Source organism: Maylandia zebra, linkage group LG13 (assembly GCF_041146795.1).
Source record: "Maylandia zebra isolate NMK-2024a linkage group LG13, Mzebra_GT3a, whole genome shotgun sequence".
In the NCBI taxonomy this organism is placed as follows: domain Eukaryota; kingdom Metazoa; phylum Chordata; class Actinopteri; order Cichliformes; family Cichlidae; genus Maylandia; species Maylandia zebra.
Genome location: NC_135179.1, coordinates 16,982,065 through 16,999,016, shown reverse-complemented (window position 1 = coordinate 16,999,016; position 16,952 = coordinate 16,982,065). Strand labels below are relative to the sequence as shown.

The 16,952-nt window shown below is 39.4% G+C and overlaps 2 protein-coding genes and 1 long non-coding RNA gene across 3 annotated transcripts; 1 reads left to right on the top strand and 2 right to left on the bottom strand.

The window, feature by feature from the left end:
* Nucleotides 1-634: 634 nt before the first annotated feature.
* sar1ab (secretion associated, Ras related GTPase 1Ab) lies at nucleotides 635-5,820 on the bottom strand. The gene is made up of 7 exons (XM_004551647.3): nucleotides 5,718-5,820; nucleotides 4,729-4,799; nucleotides 3,627-3,746; nucleotides 3,477-3,542; nucleotides 3,261-3,364; nucleotides 3,028-3,159; nucleotides 635-1,773 (listed from the first exon to the last, which is right to left on the bottom strand). Exons 2-7 carry the CDS (start codon nucleotides 4,784-4,786, stop codon nucleotides 1,657-1,659), a joined length of 597 nt encoding a protein of 198 aa, XP_004551704.1. The 5' UTR covers nucleotides 4,787-4,799; nucleotides 5,718-5,820; the 3' UTR covers nucleotides 635-1,656.
* LOC143421788 (uncharacterized) lies at nucleotides 5,603-9,511 on the top strand. The gene is made up of 2 exons (XR_013101363.1): nucleotides 5,603-5,838; nucleotides 7,666-9,511. It is a non-coding gene; the product is annotated as an uncharacterized LOC143421788 (long non-coding RNA).
* On the bottom strand, nucleotides 9,389-16,208 carry ppa1b (inorganic pyrophosphatase 1b). Its single transcript, XM_004551645.4, has 11 exons — nucleotides 16,034-16,208; nucleotides 15,203-15,267; nucleotides 13,376-13,429; nucleotides 11,116-11,235; nucleotides 10,940-11,026; nucleotides 10,693-10,819; nucleotides 10,485-10,612; nucleotides 10,190-10,275; nucleotides 9,999-10,074; nucleotides 9,844-9,883; nucleotides 9,389-9,765 (listed from the first exon to the last, which is right to left on the bottom strand). Exons 1-11 carry the CDS (start codon nucleotides 16,092-16,094, stop codon nucleotides 9,734-9,736), a joined length of 876 nt encoding a protein of 291 aa, XP_004551702.1. The 5' UTR covers nucleotides 16,095-16,208; the 3' UTR covers nucleotides 9,389-9,733.
* Nucleotides 16,209-16,952: the final 744 nt, after the last annotated feature.

Genomic DNA, 16,952 nt, shown 5'->3' with positions numbered 1-16,952 from the left:
CAGGTACTTTTGCAGCCCAAAAGTTTTCATTTAGGATCATTGGTGATTCTAAGTTGACCGATGTGAATGTGATGAGTCGTCTGTCTGTGTTAGCCCTTAATGCTCTAGAACTGGATTTAATAAAAACAGACAGAATGAAGCTTGGTGAGAGCAGCCATCATCACGGGGCAGACGACCATCAGAGTATGAGTGTGAGAGACACTGAGACATGCTAAAATCTAGTTGCAGAAAGGCATTATACAATAAAATAATGTGAATAATACATAAATTTAAGAAATTCTTCCACAATATCATAAGGTTCGGATTTTAGATTTTTAACTGTATTTTTATAGGTTTTACAGCTGTCCCCACTAATAAAGACCTCTTTATTACCAAAGTAATAGAAAAACAATTAACTAACAGAAACCTTGAAGTTCCACCACAGGAACCTTCCATAATTATACAGTATTACGTGTGTAGTTCTTTACACTGACAGAAAGGAGCCTTTCACTGGTCCACCCCACTAAAGCTCAATAAGTTTGACATTCCTGTTCAAGGAGGACTAATAAGTGTTGTGAATGTGAATGGATCAATAGATAGATGGATGTTCCTTTGGTGGATGAACCAAAAATGAATTAAAATATCTTAAACAAGGTTTAAAGAGTTACCAAATATATTTATTTTGCTAAAATATTGCACAACACACCCAACAAGAACATGACATCTTTTTTGTATGAGATATATCAAGCATTAAGAATGCGAAGTAACAGACAGGCCAGTTATTTATTGCAAAATATAAATACACTCTTATAAAATATTTTATAATGTTTTAAGATAATTTTATCCAAAAATACTGTATAAGCTTTTTTTGCTAATCACCACCCAAGTACTCTCATAAATCACTGCGTACTGTTAGCAGCAACCAATCACAAAGTACTCAAGTCTTTTCAGTGCAGTCACCTATCGGTGTGTTTGGCTGGCGTAAATATCTAGTATAGGCAAAAAGTCAGTCAGTGCACTTGTGGTAACATTAATGTTAGTGGCCGTGTTTGTAAACCTAAATGTAAACCTTAAAATAAACATACTATCACAAGAACTGTCAGCATCCTCCGAGGTAGGCTTGCAAGTTGAGTTTAACAATTACAGCAACACATTTTTGCAGCACTTTCTAGGAAGAAAAAAAAAAGTTGTTTTTGAAAACGATCAATTGAAAGAAAAAAAATAAAACAGAATAAATAATGTGCATACGTGCCAACAAAAATGTTTCATCCTCTATCAAAGAAGAGCTGCTCTAAGCACACAGTGTTAACTACACTGACCTTCACTGTAAGCCAACACCAGCAGCCAAAAATACACCCGGGTCTGAAACAAGTTCACAGCCATGGCATGTCCTACACGGCAGAAACAATTCCCTACAGGCTTTAGGTAAAGGTAGAAGAACCACAGCATGGAGCTTTTCTCCACACTCAGTCTGAATAATACAGGCCAATGATTCATAACTTATCTTTGACTTGCTGCGGTACGACTGAGATAAAATACAGAATTCTTCAAACAGATGAATAATGCTGGGCTTTTAAATACAAAACATATTTTGTACTAGCATATTTAATAAAATCTCTCTACTGCAGGTAGTTTTGTGTGGAACAAATCTGGTTAAGGCTATTATAAAAATGTCAATCAATCGATATACTGGGCAAGCCAGCGAAAACCGTCTCCATATCCCTGTCGCTTCAGCACACTGCACATGAACACCTCCATTGGCCTCAAATTCAGCTCCTTCAGCGGCACTTTGCCCTGAAAAGAAACAAAAATACACATCAAAAAGAACAGCTTTAAATCTACAACTCCATCCAGCAACCTTGCCCATGAACACTGAACAAATACAACGCACATCTTAAACTTTAACCGTGCTTTAAGCTCTATTAGAAAAGGTTTTCCCTGACTCGTCAGCATGGATCAATAAACCGACGCTTAGGTCTTGAACCAGAAATGATGTCTCAGATTTATACAAAAAATTTAACTGCAGTAAAATATCGTTGTGGGGCAGCGGTTTCCTTAAGTCTTTTCTTCTTAGGGTCGATTTGGGCTTGTTGCACAGACAACTAAAAAGAATGCACATACACTAACCAGCCAATTTGTTAGGTATCCCTGAACTGCTCAGTAATCCAAATATCTATATATTTATAATGTGATCACCACTCAATGCATACACTGAGACTCAGCAGGTCATCACCAGATTTTATATTGTTGGCTGGCTGACTGCTGAGTCCACCCATCTGTGATCTGGCTCCTGAAAAGTAAGTGGGTAGCCACTGTGACCACAGTATACCCAGCTTCTGACGGCAGCTTCCAGCAGGATAACACACCATGTCAAATAGCTCGGTCCTATTTATTGAAGTCTTAAAAGCCTAGTAAGAAGACTGTCTCTAAGTACTGTTGCTATGATTGTTTTAGTCTTTCCAACACAGTAACATGTACAAACAGTAAGAAATTGATATAGGCATTGTGACATCGCCTTTTATTTTCTTTTAAGTGCTGTTTTGAAGCCTTCAGTTAGACATTCTGGCTGCCACATCTTGATTATTATTTTATTTTTTTTAAACTGGATGTAACAAGCAAAAGTTAGATTTGACTGCGAAACACTAAGCTGCTACTAGAGCGTAGCCAGCTTTATCTTGTATTTTATTCTATTCCAAAAGGGACCATACTTTACAAAAGAACATCATGTTCTATTCAGTAAGTTATGAAATGAGAACACAGACTGTAAAGACACCAGGAAAGTATTTAGTGAGGTCAAAGATCAAGTGAGCAGCACTTTCTAATATATGTCTATACAATCTGACTGCTTTTTCCCCACCAGAGGTGTCGCCTCCTGCTGGCCATTAAAAAGAATGCAGATTTGAAGTACTTTGAACAGGTTTCACTTTTCCAGAGGCTACGTTAACCTTTTAAATACAGTTTATGGTTTAGAAAATATCAACACCATATGACTCTAATGCTCTTGCCAGACGTCACATCATCATTTAATCCCACATTTCTTGTACAAACCTTTCCAGTTGTATGCCCCTGAAGACCAAGTACTGCCCTGAGTGCATCCTCACTGATGGCCTCTGGACGGTCTATCTTATTGCCCAGGATTAGAATGGGGATGTTTGCAATGGTTTCATCTGTTAACATGGCCTACACAAAAGAAGTGTCATATCAGACATATCATACAGATCATTCCTATCAGTGGCAGCTATGGGCAGCTGTCTGTGTTGACATCAGTACAAATAACTCACATCCAGTTCAACTTTTGCTTCTGCTAGTCGCATATGGTCAGCACAATCCACCATGTACACGATACCGTTTATGGCTGGGAAGTAGTTCTTCCAGATCCTTCGTGCTGTAAAGACACACATTTTCAGTATTTTTATGCAACACCTCAACAAATACATCAATAATATTTTAAAAAGCTCAAAAATAAGATTGAGAATCACTTTTTTTTTTACTCCCACCTTGCGTATGACCTCCAAGGTCAAATGTCGTAAAAGTCATTCCAGCTATTGTCAGCTCCTCGGATGCTGGGGAAGAGAGGTTTGATTTTAGGATAAGCAGTGAAGCAAGACACACATGGCTAATTCCTGATGTGACAAGTAAAAATCTACTTGGGTATAGCGTCGGCATGTGCTGTCCCAGCCTGTCATCCCTGAGCATCTGCAGGAGCGTTGTTTTTCCAGCATTGTCTAGTCCAAGAAAAACCATCTTCCCAGTCTTCTTGTACAACCCTGATAGCAGAAAGAAGTCAAATTGATGGGTTTAAAAGAAGTCTTGGGCAGGAGAACTGGGAGCCAGAATAGAACTGGCTGGTATATGTTTTATAGAAATAGAGCGAATGCCAAAAACAAAGTGAAAATCTGGATATTTGTTAGTATTCAGGCTCGAATTTACTTCAAACTGTCTAGTTACTACCTCCAAGTTACCATTTTGTAAAACAACAATATCGGTGCTTTATATCCTCTCAAGGATATTTGAGGGTGCGTGTGTGGGACCAAACTAGTTTACATAGACTTTAGACTGGACTTGGAGACTTGAGACTTGGTATTTAGCTGCTTCTCTCTGGGTTTCCTGTGGTGGGGGCACAGGAGGACTGGGTCCTTGTTGTTACAGGGTCTTCGTATGATGGTTTCCATTGCCAGCTATATGCAGATACTGGACTCCACTAGGGCTGCCCTTTCTTATCAGGTATGTTAATGATTTTTATGGACTTATTTTTATGGGATATCTAGCCAAGGGGTGGAGGGTTTGGTGGTCTCAGGATCTCATCTGAACATAGAGCCATGACCTCCACCTTACTCTGAAGCGGTTTGCAGATGAGTGTGAAGCAGCTGGGACGACACTCAGCTCGAGACTCGGCAGAAATTGGCTTCCTCCGAAAGGTGTCTCAGAGTAGAGCTGCTACACCGCCATATTGAAAAAGGACATTTGGGGTGGTTCAGAAATCTGACCTGAATGTCTCCCAGGTGCGTCCTAGGTGAGGTGTTCAGGGTATGTTCTATCAGGAAACCCAGGGGCAGACCCAGGTTACGCTAAAGAGATTACATTTCTTGTCTGGCTTCAGGCCACCTTAGAGTCCTTTCTGGAAAAGCAGGCGGAAAAGGCAAGAGAGAGGGAGGTCTCTACTTAGCCTACCACACCCACAATTCAGCCTCAGATAAATGGCAAATATTGGATGATAATGGATGAAAATGTGGAAATTTATTTCAACACCTAATAGTTGCAAGACACTGCTGAAGCCCCTGTAGATCCAATCAAATAGAAAAGACATTTCTGATGGCTTCCTGAAAGACAGAAAGCTGAAGTTAATTATGACACATGAAGGACAGTGATGTACATAAGATACCAGTCATAAAGTCTGTAAATGAAAAAAAAAGAACCCTTTTTTTAAACTACTGCAAAAAGCTGTCATCTAGCACTAAAGCGCATTGTTAATCATTATTCTTGACCCTGCGTGGATTACTCTGCTGGTATGTGTGAGCTCCGTGTAATCACACAAGTTTTAAAGCTTGAAAGGAAAGGAGCTAAGCAAGGCAACAAACAGCCTTCAGTGATTTTTCAGACGCTGGTTTGATCTGGGAGCTGTCTTGCTCGCTCACAGTGATCGTCCCCTGACTATTTTTGTGAGGGTTGCGACAACGACACTTGATCTTGGTAGTCTCCCCCTGCCTTCGCTCAATGACACACAAACACCTGTCACTGGGTGAACTTAAAGTGAATAGTGAGGCCTGTGGGCTCTGAGAAATTACCCAATTGTTAATGCCTTTATTATACAATGTTTTCACAGGGTCACTTAAATGTCAGCGTGGCACTTAACTGCTTCATCTGTGGATTTACAGCTGTGGCACTGTAGGCACTGTTCACAAACTTTGGTTTGCCGTTTTAGTGATGAAATGACCAAATCAGCACTCCAAAACAAGTAAACACGGCTAAAAGCAGAAATCACCACTAGCTCACTACTCTTTATAAACGCTCGTTCTAGTGAAATCACTACTACTGTCTAGCTTATCACGTGCAGCTCCGCGGTACCGACGTCAGCTTTAATAAACAACGGTAAATTTAATAAACACGAGCGCGCGGAGGGATCCACAGTGTCCAGTCCTCGAACTTTATGATGTCGGCAAATGGTTTCAACAAGCAGTCTTGAATGGAAAAGTTTAAACCCCAACAAAGCCAACTTAATACATCATTTGCAGCGTTACCTTGGTCAGCAGTGTTAGTGAACTGAACTCGTCCGTTGTTGGGTTTTTTTTCCTTCTCAAAGCCTCCAACTTTGACAGTTAACCGGAAGTACGTCACCGGGATGGCTACCAACACACCAAGGTAAGAAGTGCGCATGCTGGGTTTTTTGTTTGTTAGTTTTTTAATAACAATTAAAAAAATTTTTTTTAAAAGTACACTTCAAACGGTCCTGAAAACATTAATTTAAAATGTGTTTTAAGAACTTAGAACTTAATTTGCTTTTTAACACTACTGACTGTAGTTTACTTTTAGTTTGGGGGGGGGGGGGGGGGGGGGATACTGGTCATGCCACTATCTTTCTACATTTTCGGTGTAACTTTCCGACATACATAGTATCAACGTAATTACATTTTAATAATTATTTCTATTTAAAAAAAATTAAATTACCCAGACATTATACAGTTTTCATACTAGGAACAGAAAAATAAAGGAGACACAATCGCCTCTTAGTATAACTTTGGGCTACAAAAACTGGGCCTCGGGATCTAAATTTAATATATAGAACCAGCTTATTATTTTATGTCCTCTGTAATGGACATTTGTTTTTGATCAATATCTTTTTACTTATTTGAGCTACCCTACTAAGTCCCGATGTACTAAATAGAGGGCTTTCCATTAATATCTCATGTGTTTGAGTGGCCTCTTTTAACGCTAAAGAGGAAGGAAAATTACAAAAAAGTTCAATGGGAAGATTCATTTTTCCTCGGTTCTCAGAGAATATAGTAGTTAAAGCAAAAAGTGAAGGCGATGAGGGCTGTGATCACTAGGTGGCAGCATTACAACCATGAGAGTTTAGTCTGTTCTGAACTAGTTCTCAAACTTTTTCTTGCCAAATAACACTTTTTAAACTCACTAATATTTTTTTTAAATGAAAGAAATTAAAGTAATCAAAATAAGTCCAGTTCCAAAGTATCAGCAAACGTCATTTCCCTTAAAACTAATATATTGATTCAACTTAGTTTTGTTTTTTGTTTTTTTTTAAACTCACTGGGTATTTTGTTCGGTACATGTACAGGGGCTTGCAAAAGTATTCGGCCCAATTGGACTTTTCCACATTTTGTCACATTACAGCCACAAATATGAATCAATTGTATTGGAATTCCACGTGGAAGACCAATACAAAGTGGTGTACACGTGAGAAGTGGAACCAAAATTATACGTGATTCCAAACATTTTTCACAAATAAATAACTGAAAAGTATGGTGTGCGTAATTATTCAGCCCCCTGAGTAAATACTTTGTACAACCACCTTTTGCTGCAATTACAACTGCCAGTCTTTTAGGGTATGTCTCTACCAGCTTTGCACATCCAGTGTTAAATTAACACTAGAGAGTGTCTATATGGGTCCACTCCTCTGAGTGTTAAATACAACACTGTTGGGTGTTAAATTAACACTTTTGACAGTGTTATATGTTTAAAAGTAACCTAGTCAGTTTTGAAGATTAACAAAGACTAACACTGAGCAGTGCTGATTTTCTAACACTGGAATATTTCTAACATTTTGAGTTATTTTCCAGTGTTAGAAAATCAGCACTGCTCAGTGTTAGTCTTTGTTAATCTTCAAAACTGACTAGGTTACTTTTAAACATATAACACTGTCAAAAGTGTTAATTTAACACTCAACAGTGTTGTATTTAACACTCAGAGGAGTGGACCCATATAGACACTCTCTAGTGTTAATTTAACACTGGAGATTTTGCTGTGTAGAGACTGAAATTCTTGCCCATTCTTCTTTGCAAAACAGCTCCAGCTCAGTTAGATTAGATGGACAGTGCTTGTGAACAGCAGTTTTCAGACCTTGCCACAGATTCTCGATTGGATTTAGATCTGGACTTTGACTAGGCCAGTCTAACACATGGATGTGTTTTGTTTTAAACCGTTCCATTGTTGCTCTGGCTTTGTGTTTAGGGTCATTGTCCTGCTGGAAGGTGAACCTCCGCCCCAGTCTCAAGTCTTTTGCACACTCCAAGAGGTTTTCTTCCAAGATTGCCCTGTATTTGGCTACATCCATCTTCCCATCAACTCTGACCAGCTTCCTTGTCCCTGCTGAAGAGAAGCACCCCCAGAGCATGATGCTGCCACCACCATATTTGACAGTGGGGATGGTGTTTTTCAATGTAATGTGCAGTGTTAGTTTTCCGCCACACATAGCGTTTTGCATTTTGGTCTCATCTGACCAGAGCAGCTTCTTCCACATTTGCTGTGTCCCCCACATGACTTGTGGCAAACTGCAAACGGCACTTCTTATGGTTTTCTGTTAACAATGGCTTTCTTCTTGCTTCTTCTTTCTTCCCCCACCTGAGCTGTAGATCTCTGCAGCTCGTCCAGAGTCACCATGGGCCTCTTGGCTGCATTTCTGATCAGCGCTCTCCTTGTTTGGCCTGTGAGTTTAGGTGGACGGCCTTGTCTTGGTAGGTTTACAGTTGTGCCATACTCCTTCCATTTCTGACTGATCGCTTGAACAGTGCTCCGTGGGATGTTTAAGGCTCAGGAAATCTTTTTGTAGCCTAAGCCTGCTTTAAATTTCTCAATAACTTTATCTCTGACCTGTCTGGTGTGTTCTTTGGACTTCATGGTGTTGCTGCTCCCAGTATTCTCTTAGACAACCTGAGGCCGTCACAGAGCAGCTGTATTTGTACTAACATTAGATTACACATAGGTGCACTCTACTTAGTCATTAGCACTCATCAGACAATGTCTATGGGCAACTGACTGCACTGAGACCAAAGGGGGCTGAATAATTACGCACACTCCACTTTGCAGTTATTTATCTGTAAAAAATGTTTTGAATCATGTATGATTTTTGTTCCACTTCTCACGTGCACAGCACTTTGTATTGGTCTTTCACGTGGAATTCCAACAAAATTGATTCATGTTTGCGGCTGCAATGTGACAAAATGTGGAAAGTTCAAGGGGGCCGAAGACTTTTGTTTGGGCTTTTACTTTGCTTTCTGCCTCAATTTCTGCTGCAACATTTGGATTTTAGGGTTACAATTTGGCATAAATATGAAAGCATGGATCTGTTCTCCCTGGTGTCAAAGCATCAGGCTTTTGGCTGTGATGTTAAAAAAAAAAAAAAAAAAAAAAAAAGGGTGCAGCTATTTCATGCCAATTGAGCATCATTTAAACACCACAGCCTACCTGAATATTGTAGCTGACCACATCCATCCTTTAATGACCACGGTGTACCCTGTTGGAAGCTGCCATCTTCTGATGCTTCCAACGGGATAACCCACCACATCACGAAGTTCAAATAATCTTAAACACGAAAATGAGTTAACGAGTTAACTCCACCATCAACCGATTTCAATCCAATAGAGCACCTATGTGATGTGGTGGCATGCCCAGTTATTGCATATAAACATAAATAACAATAAAGCCCATGTTCTAAACCAGTCGTTCTCAATCTTTTCTGTTACATCGCTTCAGAAGCCAGATCCCAATTTTATTTTTTTTTAAAAAGAAAAAAGAAAAAGAAAAGCAGTACTCTTAAAAAATAAATAAATGAAAATTTTAAAAAACTGATTGTGTCAGCTCCATCTTTCCATGATCATCAGGTGACTATAACACCCTACAGTTTGAGAACCACTGGTCTAAACTAAATACTAATGACTCCACTCAAACTCACACGTTCACGTTCAGAAGCTTTATTAAAGCAGTTCGGTCTCAGACAGGACACGCGCATCTACTAGGCACAGTGCCTGCACTTTGTTCATTACAGCACATCTGCAAAGAGATTACTTTTTTTTTTTTTTTTAAATAAGCGAAAAATCATTGGTCATGACATAAGTGCTCTCTTTCTCTACAGTATCATTACTATTAATCAATAGTATCGCTATTCTTCTCCATCTACAAGGAGATGGGTAAACCCAGACCCCACCACCCATCATCCCATTGGTTCCTAATCCAAGTAGGTCTTCAAATATTCCTGTGAGAGATGAACTTTCCTCCTGGTCCACTTGAAGAAGGTCCTCTTTTACTTCCTCTCATAGTAGAACCATTTATCAACTGCGAATGAAAACAACCATGTAAATCTCACATCTGAACACTCAACCTCAGAATCATAACAATTATATGAAATGTTACCTGACGAGGGGACAGGGTCTTCTTTTCCACACGGGCATGTCTTTAGAAAAAAAAAAAAAAAAAATAGAAAGAAAGAAAGAAACATCCATCAAAGAGACCCAAATTTGAAATTTCTGATGTTATATTGCAAAATCTGGCAGGGATAGAAGTCTTACCTCACCAACAGCAGCAGTAGCCTCATCTGCAGAGCAGCAGAAAGGGCTGTCGCCAGCTGACACACATGTGTTTTTGCTGTTTTGTTTGATAATATAGAGATTTATAGTAAGTATGACTACTTATATTCAAGAAATTATTGGCTGCAAGTTTGCATTTCTTCTAAAAGCAGCTGATAAAAGTCAGAGTTTACCAGTTCAGTTCACCAGCGCTAGCCTTTTGGGAAATGAGGGCTTTCCAAAAGTTGTGAGTGCTCTTGATTACTTCAATGGCAAAGTCCTGAAACATAAAACAGCAACTACATATGAGTGTAGGACTTTTAATAGTAATTATAAAGTAATCAAAGCTTTTATAACTGAACATGCAGGAACTAATTTGACAGTTCCTTGAACTGTTTTATAACTGAATGCTGAGTTTGACAAAGAAGGAAATGCTGACAAAGTGTTTAAAAAATGACTGGTTGGCTAAATGAGATGTTAGGTGGAGACCTTGTCTTTGAACTCCTCATTGAAAGCAAACTGGTTTTCTGGTTTCCCATCTGGTACTTTGTACCTCCTGAACCATTCGACTGTGGCCTCCAGGTAGCCAGGTTTCAGGCGCCGGACATCACCGATGTCTAATGATGGACAACATCGTCGTCATAAGTTCATGACGCTAATGCAGAAAAACGAAAACTGAGAAATCTGAGGCACTTACTGTTAAACTCGCTGGCCTCGGGGTCATCAACATTGATTGCAATCACTTTCCAATCTGTTTCACCCTCGTCGATCATGGCCAGGATGCCAAGGACTTTCACTTTGATTACTTCACCACGGGAGCACACCTACACAGGACATTCCAGCTCGTGGTTAATTTTCAGTAACAAAGAAGAAATCACATAATTGGCAGTATTATTCATTTATGAAATGAAACACAATCACAAAATCATCAGCGTGCACTGCACCTTACTGCCGATCTCACAGACATCTATGGGATCATTGTCACCGCAGCAGCCAGTGTCTCCATCTTTATGTGCCGGATCTTCCCACGTCTAAGACATGAAAGCAGGAAGTTAAATCACTCACTGTTCAAGCAATCTACTAATGTGGATACTTCAGCTCTTTTGAACAAAATACTGACCTGAGGAATGGCTCCGTAGTTCCATATGTAGCCTTTATGTGGGAAAACATTGGCAACATAGCGCAGCTTGCCCTTCTTAACGTCCTGCTTTATTGGATTCAAGAGGTCTTTTGTAGCAATCTGAAAGAAATTTTTTAATGCAGTTAATATTAAGTTCATTCCTGGTAAATGGCATGCACTTGTAACTTAATGTTACATGCACAGCTAGAAACAATAATTCTTCATACAACTATCAAAATTGGGAAACAATGCATTAGCCACAGTAAATACACTGTGGAATAAGCTCAAACCAAATCTTCCAAGATCTGATGCAGAATTCAGAGAGTTCATCACAGTGCAAAAAGTAACTAATGATGACAACACTCAGCATTTAAGATTAAATTTTCCCTAAGACAAGATTCTGGTAAAGATGTTTGCAACCAGAGTTCCTGTGGTGAAAATCTGGAGTAATGAGGGCGACTTTCAAGAGGCTTAGGAGATTCTTCTGCAGGGAACAGAAGAAAGCAGCTGGCAAATAAAGATGTAGGGGAAATATTCTGTAAATGCTGAATGACAGCAAGTTAATGAAATGCTACAGATTAACTGGTGCACAGATAATGTTCGCGGTGGAGCTCATTAGAGATGCGCTCACATCTCTAGCCCAAGGGAAAAACGTTTTAACGGCAGAAATTACAGCGATCGTAACACTCAAACATTTGGCAAGTGGAAAAATATAACAGTGCAGCAACAATGACTTCACACTGTCACAGTGGAGTGAGAGCACAAACATTTACAGCACCGTCACAGACTACATCACAGATACTGTTGCAGTCTCATATTATGAAGCAGCTCATTGAGTTCCTGTTTCTCTTTATTCTTTATCTTTTCTTCATCTTCAAGTTGCTTCCGTACGTTTTTCGGCGCTTAACTACTCCCGCAGTTTTTGTGCCATTTTCACCGTTCAAATCTTAAAGAATTCTGCTCTTTCCAGCTATGACTTTTGGTGCTCATAACTTCTATACTTTTTGAGATATTGAATTTTTTTTTGCCCATTTCTGCCATATTATCAGTGGCCTCACTGATTTTCCTTGCCGGGTTGACCTGTGTTTTAGCTCAGTGAGATGAGCATCCGTTCTCAGACTGGGAGGCCCGGGTTCAAATCCCGCTTATGGCAACATTTTTTTCAGTTACCAATTCAACTTATTTAACTCTTTTCAACACAAATTTCAGCTTTTTCAGCAAAAACCTCTTTTCAGTAGAAATTCTGCCGTTACACCTTTTTTCAGCAGAACTTCTGCTGATTCACCTCTTCTGCAAAATTTTCAGCCTTTTCACCTCTTATCAGCACAATTCTCAGCAGCTTCTGCTCATTTCAGCAGAATTGTCAGTCTCTCCACCTCTTCTTTGTGAGAATGAGTTTGGCTCAGTGAGATGAGTAGCTGCCTTGAGACCAGAAGGGCCAGGTTCGAATCCTGCTCAGGGCAATGTTGTTTTTTTTCTTCAACTTTTTCAGCTTTTTTCAGCAGACATCTCCAGCATTAAGGCATCCACACAGCATTTTCGCAGGAAATGCAAATTTTTCTAGTTACTGTATTGAAATGACTAGCACAGGAAATTAACAAGTAAACTACAAGTGATGCAGTGAAAAAACCTCTTTCCTGATTTCTTTTCTCCTTTTGCATATTTGTCACATCTCCATTTTTCAGATCATCAAATAAATGTGATTATTAGACAATGATAAGCTGAGTAATTACAAAATGCAGTTTTTGAATGATTTCATCTATTAAGGGAACAAAGCTATCCAAACCTACATGGCCCTGTGAGAAAAAGTAATCACCACCTCATAACTGATAGTGCCACCATTGGTAACAAGAACTGCAATCAAATGATTGTGATAACTGGTAATGAGCCCTAAATATCGCTATGGAGCAATCTTCAGTCTCGAGACTTGAGTGACAAAACATTTCTCCCACTGTCCTTGTCAAGGGAGAACTGAAGTTGCCCCTTCTCACAAAGAACAGGAGTCTACTAATGGAAAAATTATATCGGCTGGACTATTACCTGCACTATTCTCCTATTGGTTCCAACAGGTATTGCACAGACTTAGTACTAGATTAAAAAGCACGTAATATCTTATCTGCATTCTCACACACACCGATGTCAGGGCTGCACTCAGTAAGTGAAAACACCTCAAAAGTATATATATTTTTGTTTGTTTTCCTTCTTGCGTCAATCAACTGCACCTTCAGAAAGAATGCATTTTGCACAGCACCAGTCTTACCTCCATTTTTGCATTTGTCCATCTTGGCACTTCAACAACCATGTGAAAGATGTTCTGAAAAACAGAGAGAAAGAAATCTATTGAACTGTCTTTAAGTTATTTTAAGTTTGTTTTTTTTCATTCATACTTAAGCGTAGAGCTGGGCGATAGAACGATAACGATATGTATCGCGATATAACTTTTACTCGATAGAGAAATTAAGCTATCGCGATAGACCTCGCCGCTCTTGTCCTCTTTAAAAAAAAAAAAAAAAAAAAAAGGGTCAGCCAATCCAAATTAAGTAGCGCAGAGCCGAACCAATCACAGCCGCAGCGTCACGTCGCGTGACTTGTTACGTACAGCACAAGTGCCAAGCCGCACGTGTGTTTGTTTGGGAAGCAGCCAGCGGGTAATGGAGCCAGCGCATAATGGAGGAAATGAGTGTGCCGACTAGAAAAATCAACCGAGTGTGACCGAAGAGAAAACAGATGATGGTTCCAATGCCGGAGAGATTGTCGAACGGAAGAGCCATAGAAGTTCCGTAGTGTGAAGGTATTTCGGCTATTTCAAGTCTGACAAAAAACAGAGTAGCGTGCACTGTAAATTGTGCCGAAAGCAAGTCTGGAAATACAATAAACTGGTGCATGCGTCACACTGTGCGCCACGTTATTGTTTCGGTGAAATGAATTTCTACAATACTGTTAATTCTACTCTCTGCAGTGTTTAAATGCTTACATATACACACAGTTACTGTCCCTCCACACATACGACTCGGTTCTGCTTTTATGCCCCAGCTTTGTTTACTTTTTCCCACCGAGGCTTCTAGACTTCTGATTGGCCAACATTTCTGCACGGTTAGGAATCTAGCGCCACCTGCTGCTTTGGCATGTTCATAGCAGCGTTTTCCTTCATTTCTGCCTTTATGTGTGGACGGGATTATTTTTTAAAACGAAAACGGAAAATCTCAGTTTTCAAAAACTGAGATTTTCCACACGTGTACGTGTACGTGTGGACGTAGCCTCAGTCTCTGAATGGAAGCGCTAATTCGTCATTCGGCTTTTGTCAGACTAAAGTAACTGTTAAAAACTGTTTGAAAAGCTCAGCTATACAACAAGGAGAGATTGAGAATTTCCTTTTAGTTCTCAGTTTATTTGATATTGACAAAAGTAAAACAAACTAAGATTTATTTTTAGAATTAATATTTTGTTTCTAAGTGGATTTGACAATTTAGTAGTCTGCTTCGTTTGTTCTATTTTGAAACTTAAACGCTTTAGCGGCTGCCTTTTGTGTAGTTTGCAATATTTGCCTTTATTTATCTGAAAAAGTCTCATGTTCCTTAAGTACATCTACCCTGTTGAACTTATTATGGGAAATAAATATTTAAATAAAAACAAGCTGCTGATTATTTCACATTTTACTTGTGAGCAACGGCACATTTAAATCTTACAAATATAGTTATTTGGCTTATATCGTGTTAGATATCGTTATCGACTGAAATGAAAAAAACATATCGTGATATGAAAAAAATCTCATATCGCCCAGCTCTACTTAAGCGAGACAATTCTAAACTTTTTATCATCCATTCAAGCTCATGCTCAGGTATTGCTTCAATTAACTGCTGCTGGCAGATAAGATAAATAATCTACAGTAATCACAAAAGGTATTGACACAGCACTGAGAACATGGAGTAAAGGCCACTGCCTTGCAAATCGATTATTGGCTCACTACTACAGAAAAAAAAAAAAGCAGCTGAACATCACTGCCTGTGCTGCAGGGGAAATTTATCTTGAGGGCTGATCTTATAAATGCACGCATATTTACATACGCAACAGGGTAAAGGTGGCTTACCTGGCCTTCGTCAGCATACATAGGTATGTCATGAAATGGTGAGATGTACTTCCCTTCAGCATTTTCTGCAACAAAGATTAAACATTGTATGAATACGGCAGGCAAATACAAACTGCTCAATGACAGCATTCAGCTGAATGAAGTCATTCATATCGTGCTCGGAGGCCCCTGCTTGCAAAGGCTGGACTCTGCCGTGCATACTTAACCGGAGCTTATTTTGCCCTTACTTCTTTACTGCAGCTGGTATGAACGTGCTTTAATGAAAAACCTGCAGTAATCTAGCCATAAAAACTGTAAACTGTGAGACAACAACAACACTAGATTATGATGTGATGACAGTCAAAGCCCTTGCTGAAATTACTAAATACACTTTGACCCACAATAAATAAGAGCGGGGGTTGTAATAAATCAATGAGGGCGTAGTCCCACCATCTCCAAGGATTTATGATGCCTGCAGGTAATTTAGCATCGTGCGAAAGTTAGCCAAAAGCAACTTCCTTCTCCCATGTACAAACAGGTAGGTCGCCGATCAGGTATAGCCACTTCATGTCAGATCCATCATTATTTCACAGGGCAAAACCTAAAGGACCGGTTAGGCCAGGTTATTGGACTCGAGAGGAGATTTACTATCGGTTTTAAAACATTCTATTAATTCCTTCTGCAAGGATATATGTAAATACACACACTTCACTGATATGACTGAAGGGAACATGCAAAACAAATGAATAAGTGACACGTGGGAGGTTGCGACTAGCCGGTGGCATTTGAAGAAAGTCCTAAAAGTAGAGAATAAAGACGAAACGTTATTACTTGTGCTTATTTCCTACTTACTGAAAAACAAGCGGTAGCTCAGGGAGTTCGGGTTTCCCCTCTCTTCTACTGAGAAGCTCATGTTGTCGTTTGGCTTTCTGTTTCACGCTGGATTTGGGTGAAGGATGGCGTCGGAAGAGTCTGCGCAGGGCTCTCGCGCTGCGTTGTCAGTCACCGAGGGCACCGCGCATGCGTACTTAGCCAATGATGCCTTTATAGGCGATTGGAGATATTAGCTTCAACAGAAAAAATAATTCTCCCATTGAACTTCATTACTAGTAATAACCACCAAGCTAGAACTTTATTTGTGAACATCAGTGCTAACAATATTATCCATTATCCACGATACATGTGTACTAAAGGTTGAGAGTTTATACAAAAACTAAGAGGAAAAAACATATATAAGACATTATGATTCACAAATTGACATAATATATTCAAATTGTGCAAAAAATAAAGATAAGAAAATGGGGTTCATCTCAAATTCATTTAAAATATTTAAACAGTCCTGCTAACTTAAGGGTTTTCTTCTCATTTGCAAGCTTTAGTTACTTACTTAAGAGTTTAAATGATGTCAGCTGTCTGTTTTCGTGGTTTACGAAAAATGTTCCCTGACAGAACAGTCCTGATAACAGAGTCTAAATCTGGATTCTCAATATATGTATTCCAAATTCCACTTAAATGTGGAATTAATGTGAAATGTGAAAAAAGGCCCATCAACAAACTCAAACAAAGCAGGAACAACACAGGTTGAACAAATATAACAATATGCAAATATATGCACAAAAAATTGAAGAGGAAAGTGCAAGTGATAGCCTCAAATCCAGTAAGCAGACAGCAGGGGATCCCTCGCCATGCATAAATTTACAAACAGGTCGATGTTGAACGAAAACACCTGCACAGTGTCTGAAGGCATCTCTTCCTCTCTGCTGTCAGGAGA

Bases quoted from the DNA above. Each gene is read 5' to 3' on its own strand.
- sar1ab (XM_004551647.3), bottom strand. From the start codon at position 4,786: ATGTCTTTTCTATTTGATTGGATCTACAGGGGCTTCAGCAGTGTCTTG. The intron at 3,543-3,626 runs GTAGATTTTTAC...TCTCTTCCCCAG, and splicing joins CATGCCGACGCTATACCCAA to CATCCGAGGAGCTGACAATA. The intron at 1,774-3,027 runs GTTTGTACAAGA...GTTTCTTTTCAG, and splicing joins AGGGGCATACAACTGGAAAG to GGCAAAGTGCCGCTGAAGGA.
- ppa1b (XM_004551645.4), bottom strand. From the start codon at position 16,094: ATGAGCTTCTCAGTAGAAGAGAGGGGAAACCCGAACTCCCTGAGCTAC. The intron at 10,820-10,939 runs GTGCAGTGCACG...TGTCCTGTGTAG, and splicing joins TCTGTGAGATCGGCAGTAAG to GTGTGCTCCCGTGGTGAAGT. The intron at 10,276-10,484 runs GTCTCCACCTAA...TTTATGTTTCAG, and splicing joins ATGAGGAGTTCAAAGACAAG to GACTTTGCCATTGAAGTAAT.